At 41.3% G+C, this 19,031-nt stretch overlaps 1 protein-coding gene across 1 annotated transcript in view; it reads right to left on the bottom strand.

The window, feature by feature from the left end:
* Nucleotides 1-19,031, bottom strand: part of PLXNC1 (plexin C1) — a 67,057-nt gene that overhangs the window by 29,188 nt on the left and 18,838 nt on the right. The window contains exons 6-15 of the mRNA XM_059816348.1: nucleotides 18,227-18,371; nucleotides 14,737-14,806; nucleotides 13,296-13,371; nucleotides 13,122-13,175; nucleotides 8,495-8,634; nucleotides 7,206-7,385; nucleotides 5,836-5,923; nucleotides 4,718-4,924; nucleotides 4,412-4,603; nucleotides 821-920 (exon numbers count right to left, since the gene is read on the bottom strand). Of these exons, the coding sequence (XP_059672331.1) occupies nucleotides 821-920; nucleotides 4,412-4,603; nucleotides 4,718-4,924; nucleotides 5,836-5,923; nucleotides 7,206-7,385; nucleotides 8,495-8,634; nucleotides 13,122-13,175; nucleotides 13,296-13,371; nucleotides 14,737-14,806; nucleotides 18,227-18,371 (1,252 nt within the window). The remainder of the gene's footprint in view (nucleotides 1-820; nucleotides 921-4,411; nucleotides 4,604-4,717; nucleotides 4,925-5,835; nucleotides 5,924-7,205; nucleotides 7,386-8,494; nucleotides 8,635-13,121; nucleotides 13,176-13,295; nucleotides 13,372-14,736; nucleotides 14,807-18,226; nucleotides 18,372-19,031) is intronic.

Below are 19,031 nucleotides of genomic sequence, written 5' to 3'. Positions count from 1 at the left end.
CAAGATCTTAGAATTGTCAGTCCAACGTTATTTGAAAGTACAGCACACCCTGCTCTGTACAACCTGCACAGTGAGACACAGAATCTAACAACCACTTCTACTACTAGCAACCTACTTGAAGTAGCACTGATTAAACAGGAAAAACAGTTGTTTTGAACAGGAAATCCACTTCCAAATTCTCAACTTCTCTAAAGCTTATTTTGAGAGAGTAAAGGCACGAGATACATTTCCTGCAAAGGTAATGCACTTTTTAAAAAGAAACCCAAGAAAACAAAAGAACAACCCCCTAAACTTACTACAATAATTGAAATTTATAAAATACATAACCAGGTCAAAACATTCAGAAAAAAGGATTGACAAAAAGAGGAGGGGATAACTATATATCCCCCTCAATTTAGTAATGACCTACAAATTCATGAATCATCCAACTGAGACTGAGCAGAAACACCACAAACACTGCCTGAGGATAAGCAGTTTGTTAGGGAACATCTGCCCCAGGGACATGAGGGGAGCTCAGCTCTGACAGCTGGGAGGCCCAAGTTGTGACACAAGAATGTCAGTCCTATGGCTTGCCTCACTAAACGGTGGCGAGTAATCCCAGCAGAACAGCCAAAACTACTGTCTTGTAACATGCTGTAGTCTGACAAGATGGACTTCACCACCAGAGCAGAGTTAACTTTGTCCACTCTTACTGGGAAAAGGGGAAAACCACCTGACTGTTTGTGATAGTCCCAAACACGTATATGTGTATGTATGTGTTTATGTGTCATGATTATGCCCTTCAGCAAATCAAAAACTGAAAACACATTATTGTACTTACCTATAATGACACCCACGACAATAGGTAGCAAAATAAGAACATATAAATATATGTGTGATGATGTTGGTTTGACTTCATGCTCAAAATTTCCTAATTTGACCTGAAGAAAAAGAATGACTGTGTTAATAGAGGAGAGGTATTATATCAGTGCTTAAAATGACATTTAATGTACAAAAAAAATATGTATTTGAGGCACACGAAGAACCCTGGTTCTGCAGATTATTGGGAAGACAGCAGCAATTCAGGAAAGCATACATGAACCAACACAAACTTAACTTTTACTCTATTTGGTGTTTAAGCAGGATAACAGAGCAATGACAAGAGAAAAAATTTGGAGGTCCTCATGCAGCACCAAATTTTGCTGTTGCTCTTGCTGCAAACTAGAGCCCTCAAACGAATGGCAAGATCTGGCCTCCAGCTGGCCAAGTGGCTCATGCACTTCAGAATCGTCGCTAAACGTTTCAGCATTTTGAAGCAAGGAAGGCATGTGTTGATAGTTAAAAACATTCTTTTGCACTCACAGTGCTACTCTGCTGAGCAGAAAAGTAAGGTAAGTCACGCTAATAATGAGGGAAATAAAATTTCTGATAGACGCCTGGCCCACAGCCCTCTTCCCTATTTCTTTCACCTCTTTATGTAGGATGTAGGGCATTCCTGAAGGTCCGCTTAAGAACAAATAAAACAGATGATACATGTACAATATCCCCCAACAGCCACTGGGCTGTCAAAGGCAGGACAGCCATTAATTCTTAGGAATGCACAAAAGTGCTGAAGTCTGCCAGATGCCAACCTGAGGCATTCACCACTGATAATTATGGCAGAAGAAATTTCACAAAGGAGGATCTCAAAGATGACTGTGAAAGCACATAAATAAAGGGTAGCTAAGACTATAAACAGGCTAGAAGTAAAAATACACTTTGACACAGAAAAAGAATACCACCAAGTGCCAGGGATAGAAATGAGCCTGAGATAATTGAAAAGGAGAGTTGGGTTGAAATTATTTTGGGTTACAGCCCAGAAGGCAGAGATCTGGTGATTTTAATCACTGGCTTGTCACAGGAGGTGAGCAGCCAGGGCAGCTGGACACTGCCAACTGGATAGTCACATCACAGCTACATGGATGGGAGCAAGCAAAGAAACCCCACAGGGCTGGAAGGACACAGCCTTCATATTTCTGGGGCTACAAAGAAAGGAAGACAAAGCAGACCTATTTCCTCCATCAAATATATTTTTTCCTCCATTGTTTATCTGTTTTCACAGTTCCTATAAAATGTACTTTTGGTCTGAGCCTTCCTAGGATCCTGTTTGCCTTTTCTAAGGCTGAAATGCATTGGTGGCTAAATAAATTAATCATCCCATGACTAATACACCTGACTTTCTCCACTTGGCCTGTCCAACCAAAGCATTCCTAAAGCAGAAATTCCTGTTACTCATTCCTGCTTACTGAAAACTGAGGCAAAGCATTCATTTAATTTTCCATTCATACTTAGATTATCTTTAATCTTCACCATAACCTTCCTACTCAGTGGCCCAATTTCTTTCCTTATCTTTTATTTATCTTGCTTATGAATCATGGACTAAACAACACACACCTGAATTCATCGAATTCCTATTCCTAAATTCATTTCATTCTTCCTGCATGACATTATAAAACCTCCTCTGCACTGGTAATGCCTCTGAGCTTTATGTCATCAGCAAATGTTATTAGTGCATGCCTTATGTTTGTGCTCAAGTCACTAGTGATATTAAATAATATCTGTATGAAAATCAACATTGCCCAGAGTCAGCTCCCCATACACAGCATCCAGTTTTTCTAATCCCTTGTGTCTTCATAATCACTATGTTAAATAGTTTACTGAATAACTTCCAGGTATATGTGAACTACTGCTTTTTTGTTGTTGAGGAAGTCACTCATCTTACCAAATAAAGATATCGAGCATAATCTGCTTTATTAAAAAGAAGTTGACAATTATCCCATTTTCCATTTACCACCAGGTCGTTCGTGAGTCCCTCATTCAAAATACATTATAAAGCTTTACATAGAGCTAGGATTAAATCAGTAAGCCTCTATTTGCCTAGCTATTTTTTTTTTCTTTTAAATACTGGTTTTATATTTGCTGCTCTGCAGTCATACAGTACCTCTCCTGACTCTACAGTTTTATTTAAAATCTTTCCTACTAAGCCTACAATATCATGTGCCAGTTCTTTCTCAGTGCTGTGATGGGAATGATCCTGTTCCAGCTGTCTTGACCCTTGATCTATCTGAATCTTGCTTCTGTCACAAGAATGGCGTTTTCTTCTTTGACACCTCCATTCAGACTGATCATCCTGTCTTTGATCCCATACTCAATATCCTCTTTCTTCCTGAAAACTGAAGCAAGAGATACATTTATTCTTGGGCCATACCTATCTTTTATACCCAGCTTATCCTTTCTTCAGAGTGGCCCTACTTCTTCTATGATCATTTATTTATAAGATTGAAAAAACATGTGATGATTTCCTACTTTTACATTTTTCTTGATGTTGGAAAAAATAATTTTTAAGGTACCAGAAGTGAAATGTTACATTATAACTATTGCATTTGATTTGCCTTAGTGAAACGGTGACCTTTCTGTGGCAGTCACTCCTATGAAGCTTGCAGGATGAGCATATGATATTGCAAGGCAACTTTAATATTTAAATGCAACACTAATCTCAGAAAGGCTTTTCCGTGCCATAACTGGCTCAGACGGCAGGATCCACAGATGGGGGATCGGTTAACAGTGATATGAAATTGAGAATAGCTTCGTTAATCTTTACTATGAGCCATATGCCTTGAAGTCAATCGAGTTATTTCAGTTTTATACCACCATACACTGCAATAAGAATCTGGCATCACCTTTCTCCCTCATAAATGGTGATGATTGCTTTCGAAAAAATTCATACCTTCATCTTATTCATGGAGCAAATATCTTAAGCTGCCATTTAGCTTTGACATGGATGCTAATGTTCTTATATTTGGGGCTGGCTTTGTGCCATATGTTCATAGCATTTTGGCCTCTCTGGTGCATGCTGAATTTTACCCCCTTTTTCATCCGGAAATGCCTTCTCTTCCGTCTTACTGGTGGTCACTATGCACTGTTCAGGATCCTAATCTACTTTAGTGGGAAAAAGTGAATGGGAAGACACAATTCTTTTCCTCATGGCCATGCTGCAGCAGCAGCTTGCTTACAGATCTAAAATGAGGAGCTCTCCTGGAGCCAGTGATGCTTTATCAGTGATGTCTGTGCTGCATCCAGAGGTCTGACAAGCTACTGCTCTCCTGAAGCTCAGCAGCAGCGAGCTCAGCTTGGACTGCAAAGCCTACCTCTGACACTACAGCAGTAACCAGACAGCAAATGAACTTAATACCGTTAGTGGTACCTAAGCTAGGCAGGCATGCTTAGATGTGAGGAGGATAACTGGGCTACCAAGTACCAGGAGAACAAAAACCACATCCAGTTCCTCCCTCTGTAAAAAGTATTCATGACCAGAGGACTAATGCTACATTTTACTACATTTGCATAAACATCCAAACATTGTTAAATTGCAAGAAAAGGGAATTCTACTTACAAAAACTTTCACTGTGGAAAAGTCAATCTTGTCTGTTCCTTCCCTTTTGAATTTGCACAGTATGGTGCTACGGTCTGGTTTTTTGGTAATATTTTGGATGCTGAACCATATCTTTTTGGTCTGTGCACCATTCAAATATGACAGATAAACCTCTACCTCAGTTTTAGAAATATTCAAGTTGTCATTTTCTTTCTAGAGGGAAAAAATTGAAGATTAAATAAACAGTCACTAAACACAGTAAGAAGTAAAATGATCCCCAACAACTATTTTAAATAAGGAATTATAGTTTATTACTGTCAAACTTACATATATTTTTAATTCCAGATCAGGATCCAGCTCAGTGTGCAGCTGGTAGTTAATGAACACTGGGTCAGGGTGATAGTGTAATTTGACACATGGTATAAAGGTAGTTTCCACTTTTAACATCACATCAACAACTTTACCCTCTGTTGCATGGCTCAGGCTTGGCGTTAAGTAATGATATTCAGATTCATTTCCAGGACATCTAGAGACCTAGAAATGCAATAGCAAAGCTGTAACAGTCATTGAGCACTCAACAGTGGGTACAATTACAAACAGAGGCACTCAAAATCATTTTAACATCTTCCTGACTTCACACAGATACCTGCTAAACCTCTTCTCTGCAATCAGGGCTGCATGCAGAGCACCTGGGAAAGTTTCTGTGTTGAGCTTGTGTCTACCTTTAAGCACATTTATCACACACTCTGCATGCTGCTTTAAGGCTGATTGCACACTGCTAAGGCAGCTATTTCCTGCAGTGAGACAGGAATAGCGACAGTGATTTCTCCTTCCTTCCCCTCAATGCAGGTGACAAGAGAAGAGCAGGACTAGCTCTCCAGCACCCCTGGGCATTGGCTCTCCCCAGCTTAACTCCTGATAGAGGGGACTTGCTACAGTCACCCCATTGTTTACACCATGGGGTGGTGCTGCTGTTTTCTGGTCTCTGGGCTGCAAGCCCAGGAGGCAACGGAGTGCTCATCTCCTCACAGCCTCGGAGGAAGGCTTTTGTCCCAAAATCAGCTCCAGTCTCCCACCCCTTGCTGAGGCAGTGGCACCATTTGGGTTCTCAACACAAAGCCAGAGGGAAGTACACCACCCCCTCCTCCAACAGACCCATATATGGAGGCTGAGGAGGCTCAAAAAGGACAAATTTGGAGCAAGTCTCTACAGCATAGAAAAAGGCTCAGGGAATTATGCAGGAGAGTAGCTTATGTGTATCCATGATCCTGTACTGAGAATGTGTACAATTGTAATCCTACAAGTGGTCATATTTATTTCAGTAGGGTGACTGATGTGTGCCTGCAAGTGTTTGAAAAATATTGAGATCCTCCTGAAACCTTAGGAATAAAACCTAATCCCTTAAGAGACCTCTACTTGGCATTGTAAAGGAGATGAAGACTTACGGTGAGGTTTGATCTCTGGTCATCTGAAATAATCACACTGTCCACCACATTAAAATTTCTACCAATGGTAGTAATTTTGCGACCACCACTGTAAAAAAAAAAGGGGGGGGGGGAAGTTAATCTTATCTGTTTTCCCACAGATAAGTCCTGCATTAAGTCTTCAGCCGTGAATAAACTACTCATGCGCATTTCGCTTTAGTAGCAGCCAATACAATAAAGTCAAACTGCAGGACAAGATAATTTGAGTGTACTTCCATTCTTTCCTCATAATGTAATGGTAAATGCTTTTGCTACCTCAAAATGACTTGATAGCATACACATGCATGCTCCCTTTCAGGGACTCTCCACCTTTTCTATTCATACAGCCAAAGAACTAGACAGTGATTGAATATTCTATCTTGAACAAAGAGCATCACGGTATTTCGCTGCCCCAGAGCAGCCTCGCCTGTGCTTAATTCTTGCCTTCTTCAGGACGAACCAATGGTGCCAGGCACCTCACAGGAAACATTCTTGGCAGTGTTCAGACCATCTGTCTCAGCACACACAATGGTGCTTGTGTCTGAGGGCTCTAGCTCACAATCTCTGCTGAACACAGTTGGAGTGGTTTAAGGTATTATTAATTTCCAGCTGCCTGAGTTGCCCCTTACCTGGAGATGAGGGCATGCATCCTAGCTGCTCAGCTGCTGCAGCTGCCAGCCCAACTTACTACCTCAAATCCACACTTGCCAGTGCTTGATGACAAGATATCAGATTAAGAACGTGAAAGCGGGTAAAAACTGTGCAGGCAGAGGGACAGGTGGAAAGCTGTGCCTCAGAATATCTTAAAACCACCCTGTAAGTCTTCCACTGGAGCTGTGAGACTCCCGCAGAACAGAGCAGAGGCTTGAAAAAGGCTCTTTTGGCTTTAGGGAACCCGGTCCTAAAGCAAGTCTGTGCATTATCACTGCAGTGGCAATTATTTTCACTTCATTTCCAACTCACTCATACTTTATACTGCTTCGGAGGTGAAAAGTATATTAATATCAAGAAATCAAAGTTAACTGGAGTTGGAATTCATGCATGCTACCCATACTTTGGATTTAGCTTTAGTATCAAGAGACTATTTTTGACTTCTACAAAGGAGACCTGGGGTGGGCCAGAAGGAGTTTACAGAATCCTGCAGAACACAGAACCCATCTTGCAACTATCATGACCCTATCTGTGTGTTAAATGTTAAATCAGTTCACGGGTGTAAATTCATCCTCCACAACAGGTTACAGCAGTCATCCAAGTTTACATCAGCTGCAGTCTGGCCAAGGAAGGAGGCTCATATCAGCTCAGTGGGACTACATTTTAATAAATACATAAAAAGTATAGAAAGACAAATTTACCTGATCCAGGAGGTATTTGGTGTGATTCCAAAACATGATGGCAGTGAAACATAACGCAGGGTCATTGGTGGTGAACATTTTTTTCCATTAGCCTGTATACATATACTTTTGGCCTCTTTACGTGTTGGTGGGAGAGCAAATGTCATTTGTGTATCGTTTAGCACATTCCTAACTTTAATGCTGGAGAAGAAAGAAAACAGTTGGACACTGAAACAGAGATGCCACTATGCCACTCATTGGTGTTACTACACAAAGCCTATAACCTAAAGCAAAGGATGAGAAGAGGAATGAATGTCTCTTTGAGCTGCCAGATGCAAGTGGAAAGAAAGACAAAGTAGGGCATCTTTTGAATGAAGTTGCTATGCGTCACAATAATCACAGAAGACGGTACAGATACTGGTCTTATGGCCTTGGGATGACGCTATGTAATGCAATGTGTGATTTTGCGGTATAAGCTGTCTAGTTTGCTGTGTATTTTCTGTGCTACCAACACATTAGCTAGTCAAGAATGAGAGTCTTCAGTTTCCTTTTCTTTCTTCTTTTTCTCTTTCCCTCTTTTCACCCCCCTTCCTCACTTTCTCTCCTTCCTCTTTGTCTCTCTTTCCTTTCCCTCTCTCCTTCCTTTCCCTCTCTCTTTCCTTCTCCTCTCTCCTTCCTTCTCTCCTTTTGTTTTCTGTTGTCCCCAAGAAATTAATGGTTGAACTAAAAATTGAACTGTACCATATGAATACTTTTTCAAGTGCTAGCTATGTAAAATGCGCTTGGTAATCACAGGCAGCCATTGCAGCTGCACCTGAAAATGACTGATTCAGAACAAGATAGCCTAATTATCTAGGGGGTTACACTGTGCAATCATCAACAGAGAAAAGTACACGCTGTTGCATGAGAGATTCCCTTCCCTGGCATGGTGTCTGTGCTTTCACAAGCAGAATCCTGGAATATATGGGGTTTATTCTGAAGCAGAGGAGAGTGAAACAAAAGCTGAGGTTTTCCTGTGACCTAGCTTCTTGTTGCCTGCTGCAAGGCACAGAGGGCCACAGGTACAGTCCTAACTACTGTTGAGAGCTGCCCACCTACCCACCCATCCCTTCTATTGTACCCAAACACCAAATTCATTTCCATCCTTCGGGAATTTATAGTGGAAGTATAACTAAAGGAGTGCAGAGCATCCCCCTCTCTGCTGAGGAGAGGTCCACGACAGCTGTTCACACAACTCTATTGCTAAAGCAAAATGGACACAATTTTCACCATGCAAAGCAAATAGTATTATTTTTCAGAGCTTAACTCACATGTCTGGTTTACAGCCAGTGATTCCAGTCAGTATCAGTTTTATGCCTGATGCACGTGTAAAGTTTTCTCCTTTGACTGTTATTTCACTTTTGCCTAATGTAGAAATCCACAAAGGTTCAATGGAATGAATGCTGATATGCTATTAGAAAACAAACCAAAATAAAATCTGGTTATAAGAAGGCTAGGCAGTTAAATAACAGCTGCAAAAACAACCACCACTCAGGAATGCAGGTTTTATGGCACTGGGATACATTTTTCTTCTTAATTTCAAATCTTGTTAGGCTTGATCCTGGGAAGTACTGTCAATCACAACTACTTTACAAGCTAACTATTTTTACCTACATATTTTATATTTCAATTTATCTCATAACAAAGTTGTCTGAAGGAATCACAATCTGACATACTGGAAGGTAAGTATAATAAAAACCCAGCTTGAACTGATAGATTTTGTGCAACCCTTGAAGAACTAAGAAACAATGCAAGACAAAACCCATGTGCTGTCACTACGAGAGATGAGAGAAACAAATGAAGGCATTTCTCCTGATCTGAAAAGGGGAAGCAAGGTCAAATCCTAGAATGAAAACATGAGCCCCAGAATGAAAATAAAGAGCCCCAGATTTAGTTTTACTAGAAAGTCTTCTCAAAGTCATACATAGAGCTAAAGGTACAACACAACCATGGGGATTTTTTGGTATCCCGTTTTGATGCTAAGAAGTTTACAAATCTATTTTCCAGCATTTAAGAATAATCCCAGTTTGCTCTGATGCTGTCACAGTCTTGCAGAAATGTGTTCAATTTTTAAACTGTGCTTTTCTTTGTGTATCTTCATATTTACTTACTCTAACTTACTAACACTTCTGAGCAAGAAGAGAGATTCTGTTTCCCTAGTGTTTTTACTTGATGCATTTGACAGCATCTCATGTTTAATCAGTTTTGCTGCTTCCCCTGTTTTATAATCACACAGACGGTTTCCTCTTTGTGTATCTTTCAGACAGCAAACTGAAAACGTTAAAAAAAACCCAGGAAAATACGTGTGTGAAACCACAAACTGTTGGGACCTTCTCAGGCAAATGATTTCTAGCTTTCTTTTACACCGCCTATAAAACTAGTTTAAAGTGAGTTTTTAGAGTACTGCGATCACCCTCATTTCTACTGTTCACCTGTGGACACATCTACTGAGCAGTTCAGCCTTCCCAACCCTGAGAAGAGTGCTGGTGCAAAACCTCTAGGGAAGTCCTTTCCACAGAGTTTTTCTCCCCACTCATCTTTTCATGTACCCAGAGCAGCACCAAACCTTGGGGCTGGTGGTCTGAGGGGACCACCGGGATCACGCTGCCATCCACTGCAAACACAGTATCTGCCCATTTCAGAAAGGTCCTCGGCATGTTGTCCCCACATGCTACCACGGCTCACTGAATGCCGGAGCGCTCCGGAGCAAATGTGAGACCTGTCACAACTGATCAAAAGCTGCAACTACTGCCTCAGGAAAGGGCAAGACAGTGCAAAGGCTGGGGCCAGAGGGCTTGCAAAAGGGCCTCCAAGATGACCTCTGGTATGGATAATGGAGGATGGCAAAGGAAACCCCTGACAAACAGCCTGAGAGGGAAAATTTATTCCCACCCTGACCTGGGGATCAGTTTAACCCTTAATATGCAAGCAGGACAAATGAAGCAGAAATCTGAGAGTTTAAAGCCAGCAAAGCACCAGTGCTTTACTCCACCCACGTCCCATCCCTCTGCTTGTGCTGTCTCCAGCACACCAAGGACAGTCAGTATCCTCACACAAATCCAGAAGCCAAACATTACAGAAAGGAGTAAAAACTGCTTTGGGGCTCTCACCAGTAACCAGCAGGGAGCCCTGAAGCACAGGAATAACTCAGTATCACACAAACACATTGAGATCCCACAGAGCCGCATCAAGGCCGCGAGCCCTGGAGCGGGAAACATGAGGCATCCACTGCCCAGAGGTGTGGCAGGACACTGCGGTGCTTCAGGGCTCGTGCTGGTCTCTCTGCCACCTTAGCTTGCCCTGTTTCTTTTCTTACGCCAAGAAAAAATGGTGGCAAGAAGGGTTCACTCTGGAAGTTTTAGCCTCCCCTGAAATCATGCCTTTCCTGTGGCTAAAGGACACCGACTCCCTCGCTGTGTCCTGCCTCAGACTCATGGCATCAATGCAGTCACTTTCAGCACTGAGGCAAGCTGGCCTCGGCTACCTGAGAGCCTGCTTCCCAGCTTGACCGCTGTGGCCCACAATGCTTTCCTCAGCAGCAAAAGAAACCATTAATTTCCTCACTGAATGCGGGAGGGACCACGCGTCCTTGCTGGGGTCTCTGGTGCTTGTTTCCCCAGCGCCAGAGAGCTGCTGACCTTCCTCTTGCTGCATAGCAGGGGGAGAGACGCCTGGTAGCAAGAGGGAAGGGAGACAGCAGAAAGGCAGTAGGATATTTATAAAAATCACTAGTGTGAGGCATGCAATGAAAGCAGCGTAAGCATGCAGAGAGACATACAGAAAGCATGTGCCAGGTCCTCAGGTAATGTAAATCAGCACAGCCCTGTCAACTTCAATAGAGCTCCACACTTCTGAGCCGCAGTGTCCTTGTTGCTGTCCCCCCTGCCCCTGGACAGCCTAACACTTCCCTGGGGCTGCGTAAACAGTGGCAGCCACATCCTCAGAGGTGTGGTTAGCATGGCTGCAGGTCGCAGTGAGGTATCTGGCGGCGGTCGGAGTTAAGCAGCCTCTGCCACCCAGGGGAGCTCATCCCCACTCCAGCACAGCCCCTCCTGTGGTGCTTGCACAGGGCCCCGAGGCCATGCAAAGAACTGGATCAGGGAACTAGCCCAGATGAAAAATAACCTGCTGAAAGAACATGGTTATTTCCAACCAAATCAGTTCCCCAAGCCTTGCACAACCACTCCAACTGCTGCTCTGGCGCAGGAGGGGGAAGGTGCATGCATGGAAACCAGCAGCTAGAGTCAGGAGGAGGGCTGGGGCTGCCACCTAAAGAAAAGTGTATTAATCGAAATGCTTGGCTGGGCTTGTAGGAAAACACAAATCCTCCTTCTCAGCTCTCCAGTATATTCTCCTTAAAGCATCAGCAGTCAAAGGAGAGCAGGATTTCAAATGCAATTTCAAGCCCTCTGGATGGATCAATCACTTCTGAACAAACATCTGCCTTTGGACTGCCTCTAGTGCTTTCACTGCCTTGTCCATCACTGTCTTTCCAAGATAAGGCGTGTGGAAGAAAGCCATCTCCCAGGCAATTCCAACTATTTACCAATGTCAAATTAATGCACTTGGAAGCAGAGAAAAGAAGAATTTCCTCTGTTCTTTCACCAGCCGTAATGCTTTATATGCAGACCAAATCCAGAATATCAATGCTCAGAAGCACAAGTATTAAAAACCTACTCGTCTCTGTGAAAAACAAAATGGATTTTATGATTTTAAGAAACCTCAGCTGAACAGCTGAATTTAAGAGGTAATTCCTGTCTTCACAGGTAAAAGTTTGGGTAGTTCTAACGCAACATTTAGAGATAAGAACACAGCTGCTATTTATACCAACCATGCTATCACTCACAAAAAAGCAGAAACCAAAAAGTGTAGGCAGCAAATCTCTATGTACTTACTCATCAGTCAAATTTCTCTTCACTACTCATTTCTTTCCTAACACCTGCATGTCATAAGCAACCACTGATGACAAGATCGCTCAGTTTTATGAGAAAATAAAACCATTTTGGCACCATAAAGAATGAAGGGGTAACCTCATGGTTAAAGGGCTGGCCTGCAAGGCAAATCATATAGACTGTATGCTCACAGACAGTCTATATGATTTCAATAGAGAACTCAACAACCAGATTCAGAAGGTACTTTGGCACCAATGACACTCCTTCCTTTCCAGTGATCCAGCTTGAGTGGGATGGATGGAGACTAGCTCCATCTCCAGTTTTGTCTACAGCCTGGAAGCAAGGAAAATTTTTCTTGAAGAGTGAACCAGGGATTTGCTAACACCCAGGGATTTCAGTTCCTGGATGCACTTGTCTGTTAGGCAGAAACTGGGTGGCATATCCTCCCCTTCCTTCTGCTCCCCTGGCAGCTATGTTTCAGGAGAAGCTGTAATCTGGATGCATAGAATGAGGAAGAGGTTTGGGACTCTCAAACCTAGTTTCACAGAGCTGTTTGTGACAGCAGAACTCAAACATGGATTTAAGTCTAGGTAAGAGATTAATTCCAAAATGTTATCCTTTGTTTTTTGTTTGTTGCTGGTCAGCTTACACAACCCAGCCCTCAGCAAGCTGGCTCCTGTGGAGTACCTAAATACAGCATCCAGGGACTTTGGCATTTAAAGCAATATTGCAAATACTGCATCTAGAGGTAGGCACGTGACTATTGCAGTGTTCACTGTCTCAGTGCCTGGATCTGAAACGCAAATCTTTGTTGGTACCTTTAAGCACCAGCAAAGCACTAAGAAAAAATAGTATCAATCCAAGTTTTGCATTACCTTTTTATCTAATCAACTGACTGCCTCCTCATCCATCTCTCTATTCTTCCTGCAGAGTCCTATCATTTTAAATAAATTTCTCCCCCAACCCACAGTACCTCAATAATGCCAATATTAACATGCTAACTAACCTCGGTTTTCTGCGCAGTGGTGATTCCCTTGGAAGCAGTTGCATTACAACTATCCTGAAAAAAAATCAGCATTTCTCCATGTCAGGACAAGGAAGAGACAGATTGCTGCTCAGATGTAAAAAATACAAGGAAAAGGCATCACAGGGGATTCCAGTCCTCCCCAACAAACTTCACCTGGCAGGTGGTGGCAGGAGACACACGCGTCCATTTACAGCTGGCACACTCACCCTTGTGTATACATCGTGAGCAGCTGGTAACACAGAAAACAGAATTTTTGTAAGACACAGGAACTCAATCTAGATTCAGCCATGAGTGTGAAATTTCAAGTGACAGAATAAAGCACAAACCCAAGAGAACAAACTAACAAATATGTAATGAAATGTGTAAAACACATAACCTGCGTTTACCCTCCAAGCCCATTGTTCTGTTGTGCTTATTCTGAGGACAAATTTAGTATGAAATACAATCTGTGCTGAGATGCTGAGAGTCATAAATTTCCAAAAAGCATGAAGCAGATGGAACACATTGGTTTTCATTTCGCTGTGGTTTTCTCTAGTACATAAGTGGCCAGACAGTACTTTTTAACTAGAAAAGGGCAGAAAACCATCACTGATTCTTTCACAGCTTGCCTGAACTTCTGCTCTGTACGCATAGTGCTAGGAAGTATTGCTAGTTTGCTATTGCCTTCCCCTACCAAAAAATACGCCTGTTTGTAGACCAGTTTGTCCCTATCTTGTTTTGCAGTGTATCCACCAGCATGGAGGAGAGCCAAGAGCAGCACAGGCCCTCTCTGCACATGCTGAGAAATGCTCTGATTTACAGAAAGACAGCTCCTTCCCTGTGTTGCTCCAGGAACAGGGAAGTGACGTGCCACTTCTCAAAAAGCTAGAGTTCATTTTCATCCCAGGTGCCTATGAATTAGCCTCGTTGTATAAGGGAGGAGCGTTCTGAACAGGAACACTGTTGTTACCTACAGCATATGTTAGCCAGATCTTTCTAAGTTTTAACGACGACATACCATAAAGGGTTAGGCCATGTACTGGGCACAAACACTTTCTACTGTGAGCTCTCAACAAGGAGTGTGGCTCTGAAAAATGATGTGTAGAGAACAATAGGTATTCATTATTCCTATTAGCAGATTAGACGTTACTTTCTGGTTTAATTGTATTCATCTTACCCATGGACCATATTTAAATTGCATCTGGCTCTATTAAAAAACAGCTCCATAAAGTGACTTTTACAGAATCTCTTGACTCCTCTGATCTAGGTCTTATCCTGAGAACCAGTGGCCCACCTTTTTCACAAGGACGAAAAGGATTTTAATGTCATTGTGACATCCTTTATTATCTCTTCAGGCACTTATCATAAATTGAGTCATTGTAATGACTATCCTACAGCTAGCTGCCAGGGTCCCGTTAAATAAAAGTATCATCAGAAGAAGTAGCTTTCTAAGGACAATAAAAAAAAAGGAGAAGGAAGAAATGGGATTTGACTATCTTTAGTGAAATGTATTTCCTTAGCAAATACCAAAAAGAAAAATGATCATACTTCAGTGCCCCTCTCCCCGCACACACATAAAACCCTCAATGAACTTCAGCAGGAACCAGGCTCTTACTTTTTCAGCCGAAATGTTTGTGTGATATTCCAAGAGCTTGAGGACAGCGATGCTTCGAGAACTAGACAATCTGGAAAAATGTGACTGTTAGACACATGCTGGATATTACAAGAAATAAGTGTAAAAAAATAATTGAGTTGAAAGCTCATGTGCCTTCAGCTGTTCTTTACATGGTATGCACCTTCTCTCATACATTCACTCACACTTTTGACTGATAAAAATAACTACATTTTATCCTTCCATATCACTCTTCAGCTGAGTTATTCCAAGACTTTATACACACTCATTAATTAAGCTTGATGCCACCACTGCATGACACACAAAAGTAATGTTATTGTCAGGATACAGACAAGGAAATGCTACCATGGAGCAAGGACATAAAATCATCTCCCAAAGAGCACACAGTGGTATACTGTGGCACAACCAGACCCCGAATTCAAGCCTTCTAACACAACAGACTGTTCTAATGTGAGAGACCCCAACATACTGTACTTCTCTTTCTGCCTCAGAAACTTGGTTTCAGAGTCTTCTTTTGTAATCTATGCAGTAGCAATTTTCATCCTATTTAAATCTTTTATGATTGCATGAGTCAATTTGCCATTATTTCAGCTAGCAATTACTATACCGACAATTCACTGGCAGCTGTGGAATGAAAAGAGTATCTTCTCCCATGAGCAGAATACCACATTGAAAAGTAGAGTTAGATATATACCACTTAAGCCATGCTCCCTTTCATCTGTCTGCCTGCAGATGTGTACATCTGTGAAATGAATGACTGTCTGAGATCAAATGAAACCCATGTGTGCAGACTTTTCTGGCTTCTCTATGCTAGGTCTATGCTAGGAAGTAGATAGCTTTTTAATCTGGCAAAGTTACACAGATTTAAAGTATACCTACCTTGCAAAGGCAGAGAAAGCTTTGTCTTTGATACCGGCTGGCTTGTTGAGATGAAAACCAGCTTTGGCTACATCTACATTGTTAAATCAGAAGTATCTCCTAGTTCCACACGTCAGCATGGCACTTGGGTGCTCACTGCACAGGTCACCTGCACTGCTTGTTAGAAACAGCCCTTGGGACTGTTCATATGCATAAATACCTTACTAAATGGATAGCAGAGAGTCTGATTTTTAAAGATGTTTTAATGCTTGAAGATGTGGATGAGCACACGTAGACATTCTGAAATCCTTCACCAAGCACCTATTTGCATCTCCAGAAATCCACATATACTGCAGAAATCTGCCATGTTTGGCACAAAATTGCCTAAATCACTTGCCTAGGTCATTACATGAGAAGGGTCTCAAGCCATGAGCTACTGAAAAATAGTATTTTACTAGGAGTAGTGAGTAAAAGTAAGGAATTTATCTGCTTCTGGCAGAGCTTGCCTTCTCTTTTAAGTTTGTATAAATACTTTGAAAACAACACTGTCAAATATGGTTTCCTGATTTTGTCTGTGTTGAAATTAATGGAACCTATTATTTTCTGCATGGCCTGGGCTGACCTTTCAAAATGCACCAGACTGCACTGAGCAGCAGGTATTTTCAAAATATTTTTTTCCAGAAATGATACCTGAAGGAATTTTGCAAGTGCATCTTCTTGTGAGACTAAGGTCACTTTACACGAGGTACCATAAATAGTCAACATAACTTCCACACTTGTATTATCCACTAATACATCTCAGCTTGTAGGAGCATGTAAGTGGCAGTAATACTGGCAGGCACAAGCTAAGCTTACAGCCTTCTGGTTAACACTGTCAAAGGGCTCGTCTTTGGCACAAAGCACAGGCAAGGTGAGCTGGCTTCCCTAACACTATACTCTGAAAGCTTGCTAATGGAGTAAGAGAAAGCCTTAGTCCGAGAAGACAGGGAACCAAAACAATGTACTCTATAATTATAAGAAAACATGGCTTTCAGGGCTGGCTCAATAAAGGACATTTTTTTCTTCTCTAATGCATTTGTCCCTCTTAAAAATCCACTAACAGTGTTTACTAAAGACAGCTTAATAGACCAGAATACTCATGGATATCACCCTAGCTGTCACCTGCTAGTGACAAAGTCTTTTCTTCTCGATTCCCAAATCAATATTGGACAGGAACTTGACACAACACTTATATGATGCCAGAGGAGCTTCTCCCCTACAAAGGCCATAGGATGAGCTCCTGACATCCCAATACTCCAAAGAACCTCCTTCAGGGGCAAGGGTCCCCAAGAGAAAGAACTCTTGGCAGCACTGAGCTCTTCAGAACAAGTCATTCTAAGTTCTGGTTAACATTTCATTCCTCTTTCTACACAAAAGTATTATAATAGAATCAGATTCATGCAGAGTATTACATGTCTTTTCAGCTGTATTATCTAGGAAAAGATAAAGGCAGGCATTTATCTGAATTTTCTGTTTCCTCTTCAAGTCACTTAAGAGCACATGGTATCCTTGAGCTCGCTATCTTTGTCCCTAAGTTTAGATCAAAACTCTCTTTTGTATTCTAACATAAGCAACTTTAAAAAGGTACAAGGTCAACCTGTATTAAAAAAGCTTTGTGCTTCTACAGAGACCCTTGCAGCAATGCAAGGGGGACATTTTCCTCCTGTTAGTCAAATAAGACTCTGCTGTGAAGGATTATCATCTGATTTTTGAGACCAAAGCCTAGAGAACAGCTCAAAAGTCTAGACATTCAGTGATTTACCACCTCGTTCTAAAACTTGTAGTTGCCCATAAGATGCACAAAACAGATCCCATGCATCATGCATAGAATATAAATGGCACAGGTCTCTAATTCTGAGAAGAACTGGTGAACAAAGTAGTATAAGAATTATTGCAAAATGATTCAACCAATAATTCAGAAAGATGAATGAAATCAAGCCAAAAAGATGTACCAGCCAAACTGCCCCGAACCATCTATTTTTCTGCTAATCCTCTACATGGGACAATCATTTTCTCACAAGTGTCTGTTAGGTTGAAACAGCTAATTGAATGAAAGATTATTTATTGTACAGACATTCATAGTGAGATTCTCCTCTTATTTATGCTAATACAGCTTCTTGCAAAAACAAATGGTGTTTGCAGATGAGGGAAGGGTTAAGATGGGTTAATTTGTCAAGGCAGAGCACTGGACCAACACTGCTTCCATAGCTCCAGCCAGCTTGATTGTCATTGCAGCTATCTTAAGTTTCCTTAGACAGTGATTAATAGCACCATGTAAATATACTCCTAATGCTAAAACACTGCACTGCTATAGGCTGAACTGAAGAAGCTGCTTCTAGCCATAGGTTAACATGTTTTATTACTTCTAGAAAGGATTACATATTAACAAACCTTTAATTATCAAGAATAGTGTGAGTATACTCAAATCAATTGACAAAACACAAATAATTTTTAATGACATTCAATAAAAAGCATTACCTACTCTCACACGCGTTAGGCCTGTATTTATGCTCAGTTCTCCTCAGTAATAAAGGACAGTGAATAAGCATTAAACACATGTAATGGCAAAACATACCATCATCAGTTATCACCAGAGCGGTTAGATTGCAGAAACAAGATGAGTTTTTCAGCACTACATTTTCATAAAATATTTCAACAGGTTTTACAATTTTTATCATACAGGAAGTAAGGATTTTGCTTATGCTTGCAGCCACAGCAACCTATAAAACAATAAAAACAAGAATCGAACAGATTTCTTGTAATACTTGTTAAGTCATCACTTTGTCTTTACAGAAAACCACAAACTATGAAACATACAAAATGAATTTTTTGTGGTGAAAGCAGACATTTCATTAGGTAGCCTCTCAAAGGACAGGGCCTCTCCCAACTGAAGAAGCAATACAGAATGAGTCCTGAAAGGAACAGCATTGCTTGCTTCCAGAAATTAAATGGATCTGTAAGGTATGTTAGGGGAGCAATCTTGAATAATTTTGGATTTTGAAACAAGAATTTTGCTATAATAGTGTTATATGCTGTTATAGTCCTTTAAAAATATTTGAGCAAGAATGTACAAATTCTCACAGACTGACAACGTTTGCATCCATAACTAAAGTGCACTTAATTATGAAACAGAATTTGTCTTGTAATGAATTATCCTTTGTTTCTGGCTGAGAGCGCTTTACAAATACGATCACATTAGTGCATTCAATCAGGAAACCAGAAACAATAGCATGCAGATTAAGTGGCCAGTCACAATACTCGATAATCAAATACTCAAGGCTGTGAGTGCTGTGAACAGATATTGAGTAAATACTAATATCAAACACTTAAAGACGCATTTGCGTTAGCATATGTGTCCCAGTGAATGTTTTGTAACTTGT

This window comes from Gavia stellata, chromosome 4, assembly GCF_030936135.1.
Source record: "Gavia stellata isolate bGavSte3 chromosome 4, bGavSte3.hap2, whole genome shotgun sequence".
In the NCBI taxonomy this organism is placed as follows: domain Eukaryota; kingdom Metazoa; phylum Chordata; class Aves; order Gaviiformes; family Gaviidae; genus Gavia; species Gavia stellata.
Note: the sequence above shows the minus strand (reverse complement) of the source record. Positions and strands in the feature narration are given on the sequence as shown.